This window comes from Leuresthes tenuis, unplaced genomic scaffold, assembly GCF_036924035.1.
Source record: "Leuresthes tenuis unplaced genomic scaffold, fLeuTen1.0.hap1 SCAF_6, whole genome shotgun sequence".
Taxonomy (NCBI): domain Eukaryota; kingdom Metazoa; phylum Chordata; class Actinopteri; order Atheriniformes; family Atherinopsidae; genus Leuresthes; species Leuresthes tenuis.
The window spans coordinates 37,647,958-37,665,394 of record NW_027325360.1 but is presented as its reverse complement, the minus strand read 5'-3'; the positions used below and the strand labels follow the sequence as shown (position 1 = coordinate 37,665,394).

Here is a 17,437-nt window from a genome sequence, read left to right as displayed (position 1 = left end):
ATACATTAGCATTTGTTTGCTAGTTAAAAAGATCTGTATTACATTAAAAAAAAAAGTCTGGATTACGATGTTAATAAACTGTGTCTATAATGTAAATTGTTTGTGGATCAATATGGTGGTGTCAACAAACACTGAAGTCAAAGCAAATCAAGAACATCCCTGGTAAGATATCTCATATTGGCAAATCGTCTGCTCTTTCGAGCTCTTTGATAAAGAGGATCTTTTTAGTTCGCTTTCAAATATTATCCAATTAAAGCATTTTTAGTTTTCCTTTTTCCTCTTCAGAGTGAAGGTTGCTCCCAACCTTAACTTTCAATGTTAGGATTAAAAAAACAGCTTTAAACATACAGTGACAATGTAAACTTCAAAGAAGATGAAAAAAACTCATCACAATTTCTCAAAAATGCATTAGAAAGGTTGGTTTAAAGCCATGCTAGCACCATTCATCCTTCTCTACCTCCTGTACCTCAGTGCCCTGAAGCCAAAGCTTGGGCTGGTGTTATCCCCGAAACTGAAGTGATACCCATTAGGCACACCAAGGTCTACACCAAGAGTTGGAAGTAGGGCTCCCGTCATGTGAGGCAGTGTGGTCCAAGATGAGTGTCCAGCACGGCGGCTAGGGGACAATGATGCTACATCCTGGAAGACATCTAGCTGGTCCCGGAGGCTGCTATAGGAGCTACTTAGAGCCTTGGTATTGCCCTGGCCCAGAAAGGGCTCAGAGCTGATGCGAGTGACAAGGCAGGGGATGTGGCAGGAACCACTGTGATGGAGGGTGTTGTGCTCTGACAGGCCACGGCTCAGTTGGCTGGAACTCAGAGACGCCTGGCTAGATACAAAGTGCACTGGAGAGGAGTTTGCAGTCTTGTATGTTACCCCGTGCCGTGGGGTGAGGGGGGTCTGTGGGAGTTGACGACGTCCATGGATTGGTGTGCTAGAAGTGGAGCCCAGATCCACTGGGCTCCCTTTAACCCAACCACTGCCCTAGATGAAAATTGAACAGGCAATTTGAAATAATAGAATGATGATAAAAATATGTCAGAGAAGAAAAGGAAATGGGGAAGGGGGAAAAGTTAGGGAGGAAAACAAAGAAAAAACATCAAAATGTCATATGTGATGGATACAAAATATGAAAAAAATATTGACAGGGAGCATAGAGAAGACAGAACAAAAGAAAAAACACAAATGGAAAGGTAATGGGAGATGAAATAGTGATGAAATCATGACAACAGGAAGTGGGAAAAGAAGGGAAAAGCCATGAGAGGCTATACAGACAGAAGATAAATTAGTATTTAGAGCATGCCGAAATCCTGTTAATGCTTCAACAGAGCCTGCTCCCTCATTCTATATAACAAACTGCTCAACACTTGTCCAAGAATGTACTACCCTGCCTATCATCTTAATGACTGGCAAAGCATGTAATGTATATAGACTAAAGCTCACCTCTGATAAATAGTCATGTGAAAAACTAATCAGACCCTCTTTCACTTGTAAGGTTCAACATATCGGCACGCTCATAAGATATAACTTGGTCAACATCAGCTTGTATAATTAGCTAAATTAGCAACCTCAGATAGACGACAGTACATGGCATGTTACACTGTGTCATTTTGTGTTTCACAAAAACTAAGCCAAAACACAGAAACAATGTCTGAAAAACTAAGTACTCTCCATGATTAAATTGCTTGTAGAATCACTTTTACCAGCAATAAATTTATTTTCTACATGGCATGATCAGTCTCTCATATTGTTGGTGGAGTAATTTTGGCCCGCTCTTCTTTACATCATTCATCAATATATTTGTAGACATTTATAAAGACTTCTCCTAAGGTATTTCCACAGCAATTTGGTCATGTTAAGCACTGAAGTCAGACTGGGTCATTACAGCACCTTTATTATTTTTTTTTTGCCATTCTGTTGTAGATTTGTTTATAAAATAAAATAGGCTTTTTCCCTAGCAACCATTTCAAACAGGTCATATTTGTTCATATTTGTTTTCTCCAATTTTCTAATGTCCTTTAACATTCCACAGGCTAACCATGGCCTGTGGAGTCTGACAAGTAGCTCTTTGTTTTTTTTTTTTTATTTTCTCTGAGCTTTGCAGGTCTGACCTTACAGTAACTTTGGTGAGGTGTGTGTTTCTTTGGAAGATTGGCAACTGCCTTGAAAGTTTTCCATTTCTGAGTAATCTTTCTCACTGTATTACACACAGTTACTGTAAATTACCTTTGATGTGATTATTGTTTCTAAGCACATAGTGTTTTCATTAAGTTTATTAATGTTCTTTGAAGCCAGGTTATTATTTAAGTATTTACATTCATCAATCAGCTGGGTATGCTACAATAAGAGCTTCACCTCATCAGTCCCATCACGCCGCTGAGCAAAGACAACTGCAGAGGGACTTGATGTGATGGTCAAGGATTGTGGCACCTGCTCACAACATGGAAGCATCAGCAAACTTACCTCCAGACGACAGAGACTCCGAACAGATAATGGATAAGGATAATGAAGAGGAGGAACTTTGTCGCTCTGGTCGCATACGGAATCCGACGGAGAAGATGCTTGCATTTCATAAGGAAGAGGCTCACAAAAAGGAGAAAAGGTCGACTCACATTTATGAACAATGGAAGACCCAGGCACGTAAGGCTAGAGAGCAGCTAAAGGTAAACATTCCACAGAGTGACATTGCAGCTCTTATAGACACACTAGAAGACGAAAAGAACAATGTTATAAACATGTATATGGAAATTAGAGCTCACCTCACACCATCTGGTGAGACAAGACGTCGTGTTGACGCCTGTGAGGCAGTGACAAGAGATATTGTTAAGATTGCTTTTGAAAGGATTTCAGGCATTGATGGGGAATTTGATAGTGAAGAAGTAAAGCAACGCCTTCATGAGCTTCTTCAGAGAGATTATGCTCACTCCATCTACGGATCCACAGCTTCACGTTCAAGTAAACACTCCAGTAAAGGTTCCAGCCAACACTCCGTCATAGCAGTAAAAAGAGCAGACGCTGCAGCCGAATTAGCAGCAAAGGAGGCAGAGTATGAGGTTTAAAGGCAGAGAAGGACATAAGAGCTGCACGAGCTAGGTTTACAACCTATGATCAGGAAATAATGCAGGAAGCCAGTGTTCATTCTGCTGATCAGAGGAGCACAAAGGAACAACAGCACGTCTATCTCCAACAACCCACGTCTTCAGCCTCCATCCAGCAGCCTGCCAATGTCACAGTGATAACATCACCTGCACGGACAGATGTGAGTTATCTGGCTCAAACAGTCCATAGCTCTCAACAGACTCCTAATGCCGGAACCGTCTGTATTTACGGGTGACCCAATCCAGTTCATTGAATGGAAGGCTGCCTTCACATCGCTCATAGATAAAAAGAACATTTCCTCAGCTGACAAATTGCATTATCTGAAAAAATATGTAGGAGGTCCAGCTCGAAAGACACTTAATGGCATATTTTATAGAATTGATGAAGAAGCCTATAAGGTTGCATGGAACCGTCTCAACCAATGGTATGGTCAGCCCTTTGTTATACAGAGAGCATTCAGGGAAAAACTGGCAAACTGGCCAAAGATCCATCCAAGAGATGCTGAGGGACTGAGGGCATTTGCTGATTTCTTACACTCATGTCAGGAAGCCATGCCTTATGTTAAAGGTCTGGACATTTTGAACGATTGTGAAGAAAATCAGAAACTGGTTAAGAAGCTACCTGACTGGGCAGCATCACAGTGGAACCGTAAGGTCACTCAAGTCATGAGAGATGAGCAAGAGTTTCCTACCTTCCAGGAATTTGTTGTCTTCATTGTAACTGAGGCAGAGATTGCATGCAATCTTATTACTTCATTCCACGCTCTCCACTCATCAGAGGCTAACTCAGAGAAACATCATCTGAAAGAAAGGAGATCTAAATCCAGTGTTTTTCATACACAGACAGTCACCGAGGCTGAATCTCAAGGTCAGTTAAAAACAAGTTTAAAGCCACCATGTATATTTTGTCAAGACAGTAGACATCATCTTAATCGCTGTTCTGAGTTCAAAGGGAAAGCTCTGGAAGAATGAAGGAAATATGTGAAAGAAAAGAAACTTTGCTATGGTTGCCTGAAGTCAGGCCATAATGCCAAGGACTGCCGCAATAGATATTCGTGTGATAGCTGCAAAGGAAGACATCCTACGCTTCTACATGATGACAACTACACTAAAGCCAAACCCACGTCAGTCTCAAATCAAAGCATAACAGAGGAAACAGCAACCACTTTGTCTCTCAGTGTGGAGACTGAGGAACCACCCACCAACACTTCAATGATCGTGCCAGTGTGGGTTTCCTCTGTCAGCAATCCAGGTAGGGAAAGACTTGTTTATGCGCTGCTTGATACCCAAAGCGATACAGTCTTCATTGACCAGGAAGTTAGCGAGGGTTTACAAGCTGAGTCACTTCCTGTAAGACTGAAGTTAACGACAATGATGGGAAAGGATGCATTAATACATAGTCAAAGAGTATCAGGTCTAAGAGTGAGAGGTTACAGCTCTACATTTCACATCGATCTCCCTCCTGCCTACACCAAGGATTGCATACCAGCAAATCGAACACACATTCCTACCTGTGAAACGGCAAGGCACTGGAATCCTCTCATCAAAATAGCAGATGAAATCCCCCCACAGCTGGAGTGTGAAGTTGGTCTGCTCATAGGCTACAATTGCCCACGGGCACTGGCACCACGGCAGGTAATCCTTGGAGGAGATAGTGAACCATATGCTGTCCACACGGACCTAGGGTGGAGTATTGTAGGCCGTTCGCCACCACACCATTACCCACCCAGCATCACCAATATGTGCCACAGAGTTACTGTCAAAGAGCTTCCTCCAGTGACTCCAGCAGAGGCAATAAGGGTTCTCGAGTCTGATTTTAAGGACACTAAGGACACTAAGACTGTGTCTCAGGAAGACATCCTCTTCCTGACTAGGTTAAAGGAAGGAATTCACAGGAACATTCATGGACATTACGAGATGCCACTCCCCTTTAAAGAGAGACCCTATCTGCCTGACAATAATCATCTAGCTATGATAAGGCTCAGTCACCTTAAAAGAAAACTGGTAAAGGATGACAAGTACAAAGGACACTATGTCAAGTTTATGAATGAAATCATCAGAAAAGGTGAGGCAGAGGAAGTTCATGATCAAGGTAAGGAAGGAGAGAAATGGTATATTCCCCACCACGGTGTGTACCACTCCAAAAAACCTGACAAACTCCATGTGGTTTTTGATTGCTCTGCCAAGTACAAGGGAACTAGCCTGAATGACCATCTTCTGTCAGGCCCAGACCTGCTGAATAATCTGAATGGTGTGCTTCTCAGATTCAGAAAGCACCGTGTTGCACTGATGTGTGACATAGAAAAGATGTTTCATCAGTTCTACGTGTATGAAGCTGACAAATACAGAGACTATCTACGTTTCCTGTGGTGGAAAGATGGTGACTTTAATGAAGAGCCACAGGATTTCCGCATGAAAGTTCATCTCTTTGGAGCTGCGTCATCTCCAGGATGTGCTAACTACGGACTGAAACAGCTCGCCAAGGACAATGAGAGTCAGTTTCCCCTTGGTTCACGTTTCATCATGAAAGACTTTTATGTTGACGATGGTGTCACTAGCATAGAAAATGTGGATGATGCTATTCAGCTTGCACAGGAAGCACAGAAGCTCTGTGCTATGGGTGGACTGAGACTGCACAAATTTATGTGTAATGACAAATCTCTGCTGAAGAGTATACCTCCTTCTGAACATGCTGCCAAAAGTGAAGGCTCCAGACCTAGTCTTCAAGGATGTGACTTTAGAGAGAGCCTTCGGAATCCACTGGCACATTGAATCAGACACCTTCAGATTTTGTGTCTGCCAAAAAGACCAGCCAGCAACATGACGTGGTATACTGTCAGCGGTTGCGTCCCTTTACGACCCACTGGGGTTTGTTGCCCCTTTCCTGCTCACTGGAAAAAAAGGGTGCTTCAGGAAATGTGTAGGTATGGCACAGGCTGGCATGATCCCCTTCCCGGTGAACTGCAACCAATATGGGAGCGCTAGAAGAATGATCTTGCAGATTTAGAAAAAAATCATCATACCACGCTGCTATGTGCCCCCTGGTTTCGGACAAGTTGTTAGAAAGGAGCTACAACACTTCTCTGATGCAAGCACCTGTGGATATGGCCAGTGTTCATATTTGAGACAAGTGAATCAAAATGGAAGTGTTCATGTGCTCTGGTTATGGGAAAGTCCAGAGTGGCTCCAATCAAGGTCACAACAATCCCTAGGCTTGAGTTGGCAGCTGCTGTCGTATCAGTCACAGCAAGCAACGCTCTGAAGGAGGAGCTTGGTTTGACAGATGTTGTTGAATATTTCTGGACTGATTCAAAGGTAGTCTTGGGTTATAACAACAATGAGGCACGTCGTTTTCATACCTTTGTGTCAAATCAGATACAGAAAATACATCTCAGCTCGTCCCCTCAACAATGGCGATATGTATCGACCAATGACAACCCTGCAGACCTCGCATCGAGAGGTTCAAGCTCAAGTGAGATTCTCACATCAAGCTGGCTCAGAGGACCTCAGTTTGTATGGGAGAAAGAGATGCCTGAAGTCAAAAGGATTCAGGCTCTAAACACTCAGACACTGGAACAGTTGAGTCTTTCAGACCGTTTGTCAAGGTTTTCTTCATGGTCAAAAGCAATCCAGGCTGTTGCTCGTCTCATTCGTCGCATCAGAAGTGATAAGTCAACAGACCACAGTACTGTACAAGAACGAGAAGATGCATGCTGCATCATCATAAGAGACCTACAGAGACAAGCATATCGAAAAGAGATAAAGTCACTCAGTGAGGCAACTCAACTTCCTTCTCAGAGTAAACTGTTTCAGATGGATGTCTTTCTTGATCAAGATGGACTCCTCAAGGTGGGAGGAAGACTGAAAAATGCATCACTCCCTACCTCACTGAAGCATCCAGTGATTATACCCAAGAATCATCCCATTACCAAGGCAATAATTGCTCATTGTCATGAGAAGGTTCAACATCAAGGCAAAGGCTTGACTATTAATAACATCAGATCAAATGGATACTGGATTCCAGGAATTAACAGAGCTGTCGCAACGTATCTGCATCAATGTGTTACATGTCGGAAACTCAGAAAGTTCACAGAGGAACAGCGAATGGCAGATTTACCGTCTGAGCGTGTGGATCCATCACCACCTTTCACCTATTGTGGAATGGATTGTTTTGGTCCGTTTTTCACAAAGCAAGGGCGCAAAGTACAAAAGAGATACGGTCTGCTTTTCACCTGCCTTTGCTGTCGAGCTATCCACATTGAAATGTTAGACGACATGTCGACAGATGCCTTTATAAATGGACTTCGTTGTTTCATTGCTATAAGAGGAGCAGTACATGACATAAGATGTGACCAAGGATCTAACTTTGTTGGAGCTAAAAACTAACTAAATGAAGCTCTCAAGCAAGTGGATGCTAATCGTCTGAACACGTTTATGTCTGAGAAACAGTGTGACTTCAGAATGAACGCTCTGCATGCAAGCCATGCTGGAGGTGTATGGGAGAGACAGATCGGAACGGTGAGGAATGTTCTTCGTTCCACTCTTTCATCCTCATCAGGCAGGCTGGATGATGCCTCTCTGCGGACATTCTTTTATGAGGCAGCAGCTATTGTGAACAGTCGTCCACTCACAGTTGACAACCTAAATGATCCAGATAGTCCAGAGCCACTAACACCCAATCACCTGCTTACCATGAAACCCATTACAGCCTTACCACCTCCCGGCAGATTCATCAAAGAGGATCTGTATGCTCGTAAGTCGTGTGTCGTGTTCAGTCGCTGTGTTCAGTATTTGGCGGAGCAGTTCTGGGGTCAGTGGCGAAGAGAATACCTCTACAATATTGCCACCAGACAACGCTGGCATATTCCAAGGAGAAATCTCAAGGTCGACGATATCGTGATGGAGAGGACAGAGGATCTGCCTCGCAACGCGTGGGAGTTGGCTAAAGTGGTAGAGACAACAACTGATAAAGATGGACTGGTGAGAAGAGTGAGGATTCGTGTTGGAGATCTGAAGTTGGGAAGGGAGGGACAGCGTTCTGGCAAACCATCTATCGTTGAACGTCCAACGTCCAGTACAGAAGCTGATCCTGCTCCTAGAGACGGTTTAACCACCCATCACTCCACAGCCATATCCTTTACAGTATGAAGAGTTTATGGACAATTTTATAAGCTCTATCATTAAAAATTGAAGGTCACTTCATTCATGCTTTACATCTAATATTGGAATGAAAACCAGTAATGATTTGGTGGGAGTGTAAATTACCTTTGATGTGATTATTGTTTCGAAGCACAGTTCATTAAGTTTATTAATGTTCTTTGAAGCCAGGTTATTATTTAAGTATTTACATTAGAAATGGAAACTTTTATTTTGAAAAGCACCCCGGTCGAAGTTGAGTCCGCACGTGAAAGTGTGCAGAGAAGTACATTCACGGAGAAGAAAGCGCTATTATTAATAAGCTCCTGGCTGATATGGCACAAGTTTTGATTGTTTAAGTTAATACAAGGTTTAACACCGAATTGTAATTGTTGTGCCTTTTGTGTGATATTTCTTGGATATTTTTTGCTGAGCACATCTCATCTTTTGCTAGCGTTAATGCTAATCGGCGTTAGCTTAGCTCCTGTTCGTTCTATAGTTAATTTACAAGTGTGTTCATTAATCTAAAAACAATGTAATTGTGTGCCTTTTGTTGTCTTTCGTGGTATGTGTGTTGAAAAATCAGAATGTTAGTTGGAAACGTTTTGTGTTCCCTTTTCTAGCTCTTACGGTGAGTTCATGAGTGAAGGAAATTCACTAAAATAAAACACTGAACCATCAGTCAAGGCCTATGACCATCAATCAGCTGGGTATGCTACAGTTACAGTTAGTTAATTAGCAGCACCTGACTGCTACTTAACCCTTTTATTTACTTTAAAGAGGACTTTCACACATCGTTTAGATATGTTGGCTTAGTTTTTGACAAATTAATAATGATACAAAGTCATATGTCTTGTGTTGTTCGTCCGAGTTTGAATTTACCTAATTTCAACACATGGTAAGGACCAGATGTTTTTTTTTAAATGTCCTGAAATGTAACATCCAACAACAGAAAGAGAGACCATAGTAATCGTGATTTTTTTTCCCCATATGGACATAGGCTGTCTCTGGAAAACTGTGGCCTCTAGTTTCATGGCAGTAAACTAAAAGGAAAAGTGCACAAGCTGTCAAAAAACAGTGAGAATGAAATACGACCTGTGGTTTCACTTCTCTAACTTAAACAGACTTCCATTAAGAATATCTTCTCCCAGGAAATGCCAAAAACTGTTTGTCATAAGTCACTATGATTTTAATAGATGAGTTCACTCTTTCTAATCATCATTTTTGGAAAATAACCTTCTAAAAATAATTATTTTATTTCATAGATACATATTTTTGTCCAGTCAACTTTCAAGTATTACTCTCCAGCTCAACCTTCTTCAATAATTCCATTCCTATATTACATGTTACTGTTTGATTTATGACTCATGTCCACATTGTGCCTATGCCATTATCATATTATTATATTTTAGCCCAGCAAATTAATATTACCTATAAATATCCCTTAAAACATGGCGCGTCACTCAGGTTTCCCCCTTATTCCAAATGTGTGTCTTATTTTTTCCACTCTGACACACTCAGTTTTGCAAAGCAGGACTGTGTGTCACATCAAGCTGCAAAACTCTGATAGGATGTAATAGCGTTATTAAAGTATATACTTATGATTAAGGTTTACATAATGCAACTAAGTTTGGAATACATTTCCAGACTGCTCTCAGCAATCATGTCAGGACAATCTATCCTAATCCACTTTTCAGGTTTTCTTTGAAACCAATTTGTGTTCATTTAATAAAATAACATGCTAAATACAAGCTTGGCTCACTTGTCTTGACTGTTGGGCTGTTTTTGCAAACAGGTTCACTGTCATAAACACTGATTAAAAATGTTGAATTTAAAAGCAGCATATTTGATTTGAATAGTTAACTATCTTTAATAGTTAGGCATGTAGTATCTTACTATTGACTGTAATAAGGTTACTTTAACTGTGACTGTGTACTTTAAAAGACAGCTAAGATATTTTCAGTAAATTATCCCTACTAAAACTCAAAATCAGTAAATATGTATAGATCTAAATTACTGAAAAGGTGATTAACTTAAGAGAGGTGATAACCTGACGTCATGTACATGTAAAATAATGACTTAATCTAACTAGTTTAAACATATAGCTTTCTCACAACAACATGTAACCACAACAACTCATTTTTGGATGTTGAGTAAGCAGTGGTTGTATAAAACAGCATCAGATTGAAGGAGAGGAAAATATCACTTTTCTACATGTTCAAGCATATTGAACAGTCAGTGATATACTCATGAGTGTTTAAATGCACCACTGTAACAGTGGTAACTGTAATAAGTTATCAACTCGAGAAAAACGTGATCTTTTACTGTACACAGTGTCAAACAATGCTGTTTGTCAGATAACATACCACGTCAACAACCAAAAGTCTGTATGTCCTCATAGAGTTACCCATAAGAATTAATTCAGTCTTTTAAAATTGTAGGACTGTATTTAAAATATATGGTGGTGGTTTGGGAGCTTTTGGGAACTGAGAGCATTTGCTCATACAGAATAGGACTGTATATGATTGGACTTCTATTGAACTTGATTATCATCTCCTTAAAAGTGTCTTAATATGACTTGTGTTATGAATTAGTGTTATATAAATATACCGAATTGAACTGAATAATCCTAAACTGCAGGTCAAACACTTGAATAGTTGTCTCTAGTTTATTTGGATCGGATTATGCAATGTTAGTATTGCAGCTAATGTTCATAGGCAAAATCAATGTAGAAAAATGTGAACAGTTAAGACTGTATATGTCTTCTGAACTGCTAAATAGAAACTAAATTAACCTATTGCCAATGTCTGTGTCATTCAGCAGTGTCGCCTCATAGCAAGAGTGTTCCAGGTTCGGTCCCCACCTGGGGCATTTCTGTGTGGAGTTTGCATGTTCCCATGTGTATGCGTGGGTTCTCTCTGGGTACTCTGGCCTCCTCCCACTGTCCAAAAACATGCATGTCAGGTTAATTGGTGTCTCTATATTGTCCTTAGGAGTGTGTGTGTGTGTGTGTGTGTGTGTGGTTGTTTGTCTCGTTTGTCTCTGTGTGGCCCTGGTGACTGGTGACCTGTCCAGGGTCCAGGCTCGCCCAATGGCCACTGGGATAGGCTTCAGCACCCCTGCAATCCGACAGTTGGATTAGTATAGAAAATGGATGGATGGGTATAAGTCTGTAAGGGGCTTTATATTTGGATGGTGTCATGTCATGGCTGTGGTGTTTTGGTTGTGTTCTGAGTTCCGAGCAGGTATCTGGACTGTCCCTGCCAGCACACCTGCTGCTCATCTGTGCTCGTTTAGAGTTGGCTTCTTAAGGATCTACAGGAGTTCCAGTCTTCGCTTGATTGTTCTCACTGTTTCTGTGGTAATCAGGATGACCAGTGTTCCACTGTGGTTTTTGAGAAAGCTTTCTGTTTAACTGTGCCTCTCCCTGTGTTATCAGTTTAGCTTTGCTTCTCCTGTGATCTTGGATATCCCCACTGATCCAATCTCTGTGTCTGGACTGACAACCTGCAAATATACCATTTGCCTGCTTTTGTACCTGCCTGCTCACCTGTATCACTCCTTCGCTGGACCCCTCCTGGAATCATAGTAAGCGCTCACTGAGCGCAATAATGAATGATTATTGAATACTCCTGGACCTCCTCCCTTATTAGAGATAATCACCGGACTGGATTCACTGTGGCTTTGCCTTTCAACTGACTTCTACTAATAAACTGTTTTTTCCTTCCATTCCTCAGTGTCAATTTGCTTTTGGGTTCCACCTGTGTGGATAGGCTATTTCATAGCCATGACAGATGGGACTCATTACATTGGACATAAGTTTATTTTCAATTAATCATGAAACTAGAGGCCTTAACCTCTGCTAGCAATGGGCCTCATTCACCAACAGTTCCTAAAAACTAATTTGTTCTGAAGTCCTACTTACACACTTTTCACTAATGTTTTCTTATCACAACCAACACTCAGGGGTACTCTTGCGCACGTTTGAGTGCTGACAAGTTTGAACAAAATAAGTGCTGTCTTCTGTTGGTCAGTTGAATAAAATACAATAATACATTTACAGTCATTTTGTCAGACATTTTAAAATAACGTTGGGTAACTTACAAATCTTTTTGTGATAAATCAAGTACACCAACCTTTCAATTTGCATTAAGTCAATCAGTCGGTGGTTCCACTCTTTTTATATGCCAAAATGGCCTTTCTTCGTCACACAGGCCTGCTCACAAAAATGGTAGATTTACTGTTGCTGTTAAATATTGTAGATTGTGCCTTATAAAGGGAACAAATCTTTTGACCATGCAGATTCATTTGTAGAGAGTGATGAGTAATTATTTTAACTCTTTAGGCTACCAAGGGCTGTTCTCAGGGACCTTTGCAATAATTTAGAGCCAACGCTGCTGTGTGACATTGTGTAAATGGTCCAATCCTGTTCCACCATATGTGCAAGTTCTCTTAATCTTTGGCTTTTTTGGCCACTAGAACATTTTCAGCGGGAGCTGGAAGACGGGGTGGGCATATCACAGCCGTCCATCAGCTGCACTCTCTTGTGAGTCGTGAAAGCAATAAATAAACTGGCCACAAAGTACATAACGTTTCCATATACAGCTGAAGAACAAGTCGCAATCAAGAAGAGATTTAATTCTCTTGCTGGTCTCCCAAAGACCATCAGCGCAATAAACTCCAGACACATAAAGCACCCTCACTAGATCCATACAAAACAGCTGTGTGGGCATGCTCCTTGGATGAGGAGCAGCTGATGATGCATGGCTCATATATTTCATGAATAAAAAATTTCAAAAACAGTGTCTTTCTATTATGAAATATTTTTTTAGGAGATCGAGGATATGGCCTGGGCACCTGCTTAATAACACCACTGACCAACCCACAGACTCACCAGGAGGTTTTATTTACTCAGATACATGCCCATACTCACTCCCCAATGCCTATAGGGATGTGTTTCATGTGTCTCATGCCCTTTTATGGGCATTGTCGGGTGTTTACCTATGCAAAATTGGGACAGCTGGCATGTCCTTTCAGTTTACGAAAACATTGACATTCATCAATCTAAGGGCAAAGATATGAGCAATGTCTTGGTCGAAGTATACGTTCACAAATCCGATGTAGAGTTTTCTTAAGAAGATATTGGTGAATGAGGCCTAATCAATCAGCAGGTCCTCGAAAACTCTAAATAAATCTTGAGTTTTGATTTTGATATGCATGGACTCATCTCTTTTATGTGATCGAGTATCGTCTGATTTTATTCTACATGCCTGTGCCTTCCCACCTGCATGTTGCTGGTTTCCTGCCCCTCACTAGTAGAGACAGCACAGCTTGCGGTGGCAGATTTGGTATAGCAGTATTCCCGGCTACAGTTGCGGTCACAAGAGTAGAAACGCTGCTTGTCTGCAGAGGAGTGATGATGTTTCCTCTCATGTGAACGTCCTCTGTTGCGGGGAGCTCGTTCTCTGGGAGCATCTATGTCAGATTCTGGCTCTCTTGGTGCTACTGTGGAGAAAGAAAATATTGCAGGTGACAGGTGGTGTTTCTGAGTTTCAGAGTTTTGTTAGGGCTGAAGAAAACCACAGTTTACCAAAAGCAATAACAAGAGTATATTGGATCAGTGTTCAATATTATGTTCATGCAACTCAGTAAACCATGATAAAGCAACATTGAGCAATTTTCCTGCAGTTGCATGTTGAAACAGCTTCTAACAATGATGCTTCTACAATTTTATGTTTCTGGGGACATGGATTAATGTGACCATTTATTTGACATTTTCTAAGCTGACCAAGTTCTCACTAACAATTTACCATGCAAATAAAGGTAATCTTAAATATTTCAAATTTCTATCAGATGTAATTGCAGACATGATGCAATAACTTAAGTAACAATCATACTTGATGATAATCCAAGTTTAGCTTTGCTTTTCGTATTAGTGGCTTATAACAAATCTACAAAGATGTGTTAACCACCCATAACGCTTTAAGTTAAACATACACTGCCATCCAATTTACCCTACTGAAAATGTACAGTATGAAAAGCAGTTTAGCTGGAAGGATAAGCTTGAAATTTCCAATTAGAAATACTGTTTATTTCAAGCCTTGGGACATAGGTTAGCAGGTGCCCTATATACAGAGGCTGAAACTCCTCGATGCAGCCATCCCTGGTTTGAGTCCTGGCTTGGGGTCCTTTGCTGCATGCAACCCTCAAATATTGTCTTGAGTTTTGTGTTCTGACCAAAAAATTCATAAGACAACAAATACAATCGAGTAAATATGGAAAAGAGATGTCTGGACTACTTCGATGAAGAAGAAGCTGCAGAAAAATATATACTGTAAATTCCAGACTATAGAGCGCACCTGAATATAAGCTGCACCCTCTAATTTTAAAAAGCAAATCCATTTTGTACTTGTATAGGCTGTACCAGATTATAAGCCGCAGGTGTCCACATTGTAATATGAGATATATTTACACAGAAAGGTGTTACACACGAGGGTTTTTAAACTTTTTATTCAATGTATTGTAATATGAACAAATACTATCAGTAACGCACAAATATGTGGCGTAAATGTTTTTTTTTCAAACAGTGCCTGTAATACGGCTGTTTAAAAATAAAATAAAAAAAGACAGTAGATTAAGTCATTGATCACCTTCTTCATCTTCCTCCTGCGCACTAAAACCATCAAAGTCATCTTCTGTATCCGAATTGAACAGCCTCAGAACTTCGTAACTCACCTCAGTCTCTTCGTTGTCGCTCTCACAATCTCATCTCAGATTGATCGCCGAAGCTCAGATTGAAGCTGCATGATATGCATTTCTTAGTTTGTTTTCCATGTTGAGGGTGAGTACAAATGACGATTTACAATAATTTAGTAGTGTAAGTGTGTTTGATTTATCGTACAATTTAATTGGATCACTGTGAACTATTTGTTCATTTTATTGGTCTAATGTTATGAGGCAAAATGTTTTTGGAGGCATGAAAGATTATAAGCCACAGTGCTCAAAGCCTGGGAAAAAAGTAGCAGCTTATAGTCCGGAATTTACGGTAATAAATACCAGAAAACCAGCTGATGGAATAAGAGGAAAACCCTGCAGACTGGCGTGAGTGGCCATGTCTGTATATCATAATTGATCCCACTGTCAGATCTGTAATATATTCTTCAATTCAGTTTGGAACAAATTTATGTACTAATCAGTCAGCACTGACATCCATAAAGCCACTACTAACTGCTAGCTGTCAGGATCGAGGAAAGGTAGGACCCAGATGCAGCTCCTTCGTTCAAAAAGGTTTATTTACAAAAAAGGGGAGCAGGAACAAAAGGCACGGCGGAGCTGGATTCAAAAATACTTAACATTAACAAAACAAGACTATGACTGCGAAAGGCAACGAAACATCCATCCATCCATTTTCTATACCGACAGTCCGTTAATCGGGTAGCGGGTGGGCTGGAGCCTATCCCAGCAGTCATTGGGCGAAAGGCAGGGTACACCCTGGACAGGTTGCCAGTCCATCGCAGGGCAACGAAACAGGACTATGAATAAATTCTATGACTGTGACAAAACAAGGCAAAACTATGATAACAAGACTATGAGGCAGGAAAACCAGACTTATGTTAGTGCAGCGAAGCATGGAGGGATAGTGAGGATTCTGCTGTGACTGAAAGTAAACCAGGAAGCTAAATACTGTGAAGGGAGTGATCAGTGACATGAGGTGCAGCTGACCTGACGTGAGTGAACTGAACGTGACAGGGGAAAAACATGACTAGAACATAACATGATTAAACATAAACTGTGACATGACATAAAGTGTTACAGAGCAGACTGTGACACTAGCTAGACATAAGATACACTGCAGTATATTTTGTAGTGTATGTTGTAGGGTTAGGGTTAGGGTTATATGCTCAGTGGGATTAGGATTGTCCAGTTTCGGAGCTCACAGGATCTTATCTTATCTAACTAAACTTCTACCAAACAATTGACTATTGTCAATTGACAAATTAACTGTCAATTGACAATAACCTTATTTCTGGATTATATATCACATGATGGACATGACATGACTTCATTTGTAAATCATTTTGGATAAAAGCGTCTGCTAAATGCATAAACATAAACATGATGAGTCAATCTGCTGTCCAACAAAAGGACTTCAGGATACCACACTTCTTTATAAACTCTAATCTCAACAATGTGTGTATTTAATGACTGACTGACCAGCAGAACTGGCGGGATGACTACCCAGAGGTGCATCCAAAGACCTCTGCTTTTTTCCTTTATCTCGACTGTTATCTCTGTCTCGGTCTCTGCGGTGGTGGCAGCGGTGATGGTGGTGATGGTGGTGTATTCGCTCTTGACGGTGTTTCTCCAAAGTGTGGTCCCTTAGGTTGACCTCATGAGATCGCTGTGGGACCACAGTGGAGGCTGAGCGCTTCATAGGGCTGGTATCAGGAACAGACTGAAGGAGGAGGGAGGATGGTAATGGTTTCACTGAGAATCACATCAGATATAAATTTATTTTATAGAACTTCAGCTTCAGAGTATAACTTCATTTGATTCATCCACCTGTGCTTTAAAAACTCATTCTTTATGTTGACAAAAAAACATTACAATTCAATGAATATATTTGAATGTGAATCATATTTATGTTATGAACGATCCCATTAGCGAGTCAACTGAAAAAACTTTTTTGGTAGCTTTACGTCAGGGCTTCAGCAGTGATAGCACCTGACCAGCCTGCTAGTAAAGCACTGACACATGTCATTTTCACAATGAGTAAAGATGGGACACAATGTGCTCTTGGCATAACAGCAAGAGCTTTTGCTTGTGCTGCAGATTTATGTGTTCACACATAAGACTACATACATCCTGACAGAAACCATGTCATATACCGAATGATGTGTGACAGTGTGTACATACAGCCAGATGAATCCCTGGAGACTGGCGTGAGTGGTTCTGCTGTTATGGAGGAGAGATGGAAAAACGTACAAAAAGTATAGAAGGAGATTAGGAAAATTAAGTAATTTCAGCAAAACAGTGTTTGGTGATCATAAAATAGATTCCAAAACATTTCTTACTTACCTCTAGCTATATAGTTAAAAGGGAACCATAGCAATTATTTATGTATGTCACAATACTGCAAAATTTAAGTTATAACCCTTGGTGATAATGCTGCATCAGAAATGTCCATATGCTGGACAAAGAGT

The 17,437-nt window shown here is 40.8% G+C and overlaps 1 protein-coding gene across 1 annotated transcript in view; it reads right to left on the bottom strand.

Moving 5' to 3' along the window:
- Positions 1 to 433: 433 nt before the first annotated feature.
- cacna1ba (calcium channel, voltage-dependent, N type, alpha 1B subunit, a) overlaps positions 434 to 17,437 on the bottom strand; it is a 222,977-nt gene continuing 205,973 nt past the window's right edge. Inside the window, 5 exon segments of the mRNA XM_072387079.1 lie at positions 434 to 462; positions 465 to 984; positions 13,519 to 13,739; positions 16,449 to 16,689; positions 17,151 to 17,189. Of these exon segments, the coding sequence (XP_072243180.1) occupies positions 434 to 462; positions 465 to 984; positions 13,519 to 13,739; positions 16,449 to 16,689; positions 17,151 to 17,189 (1,050 nt within the window).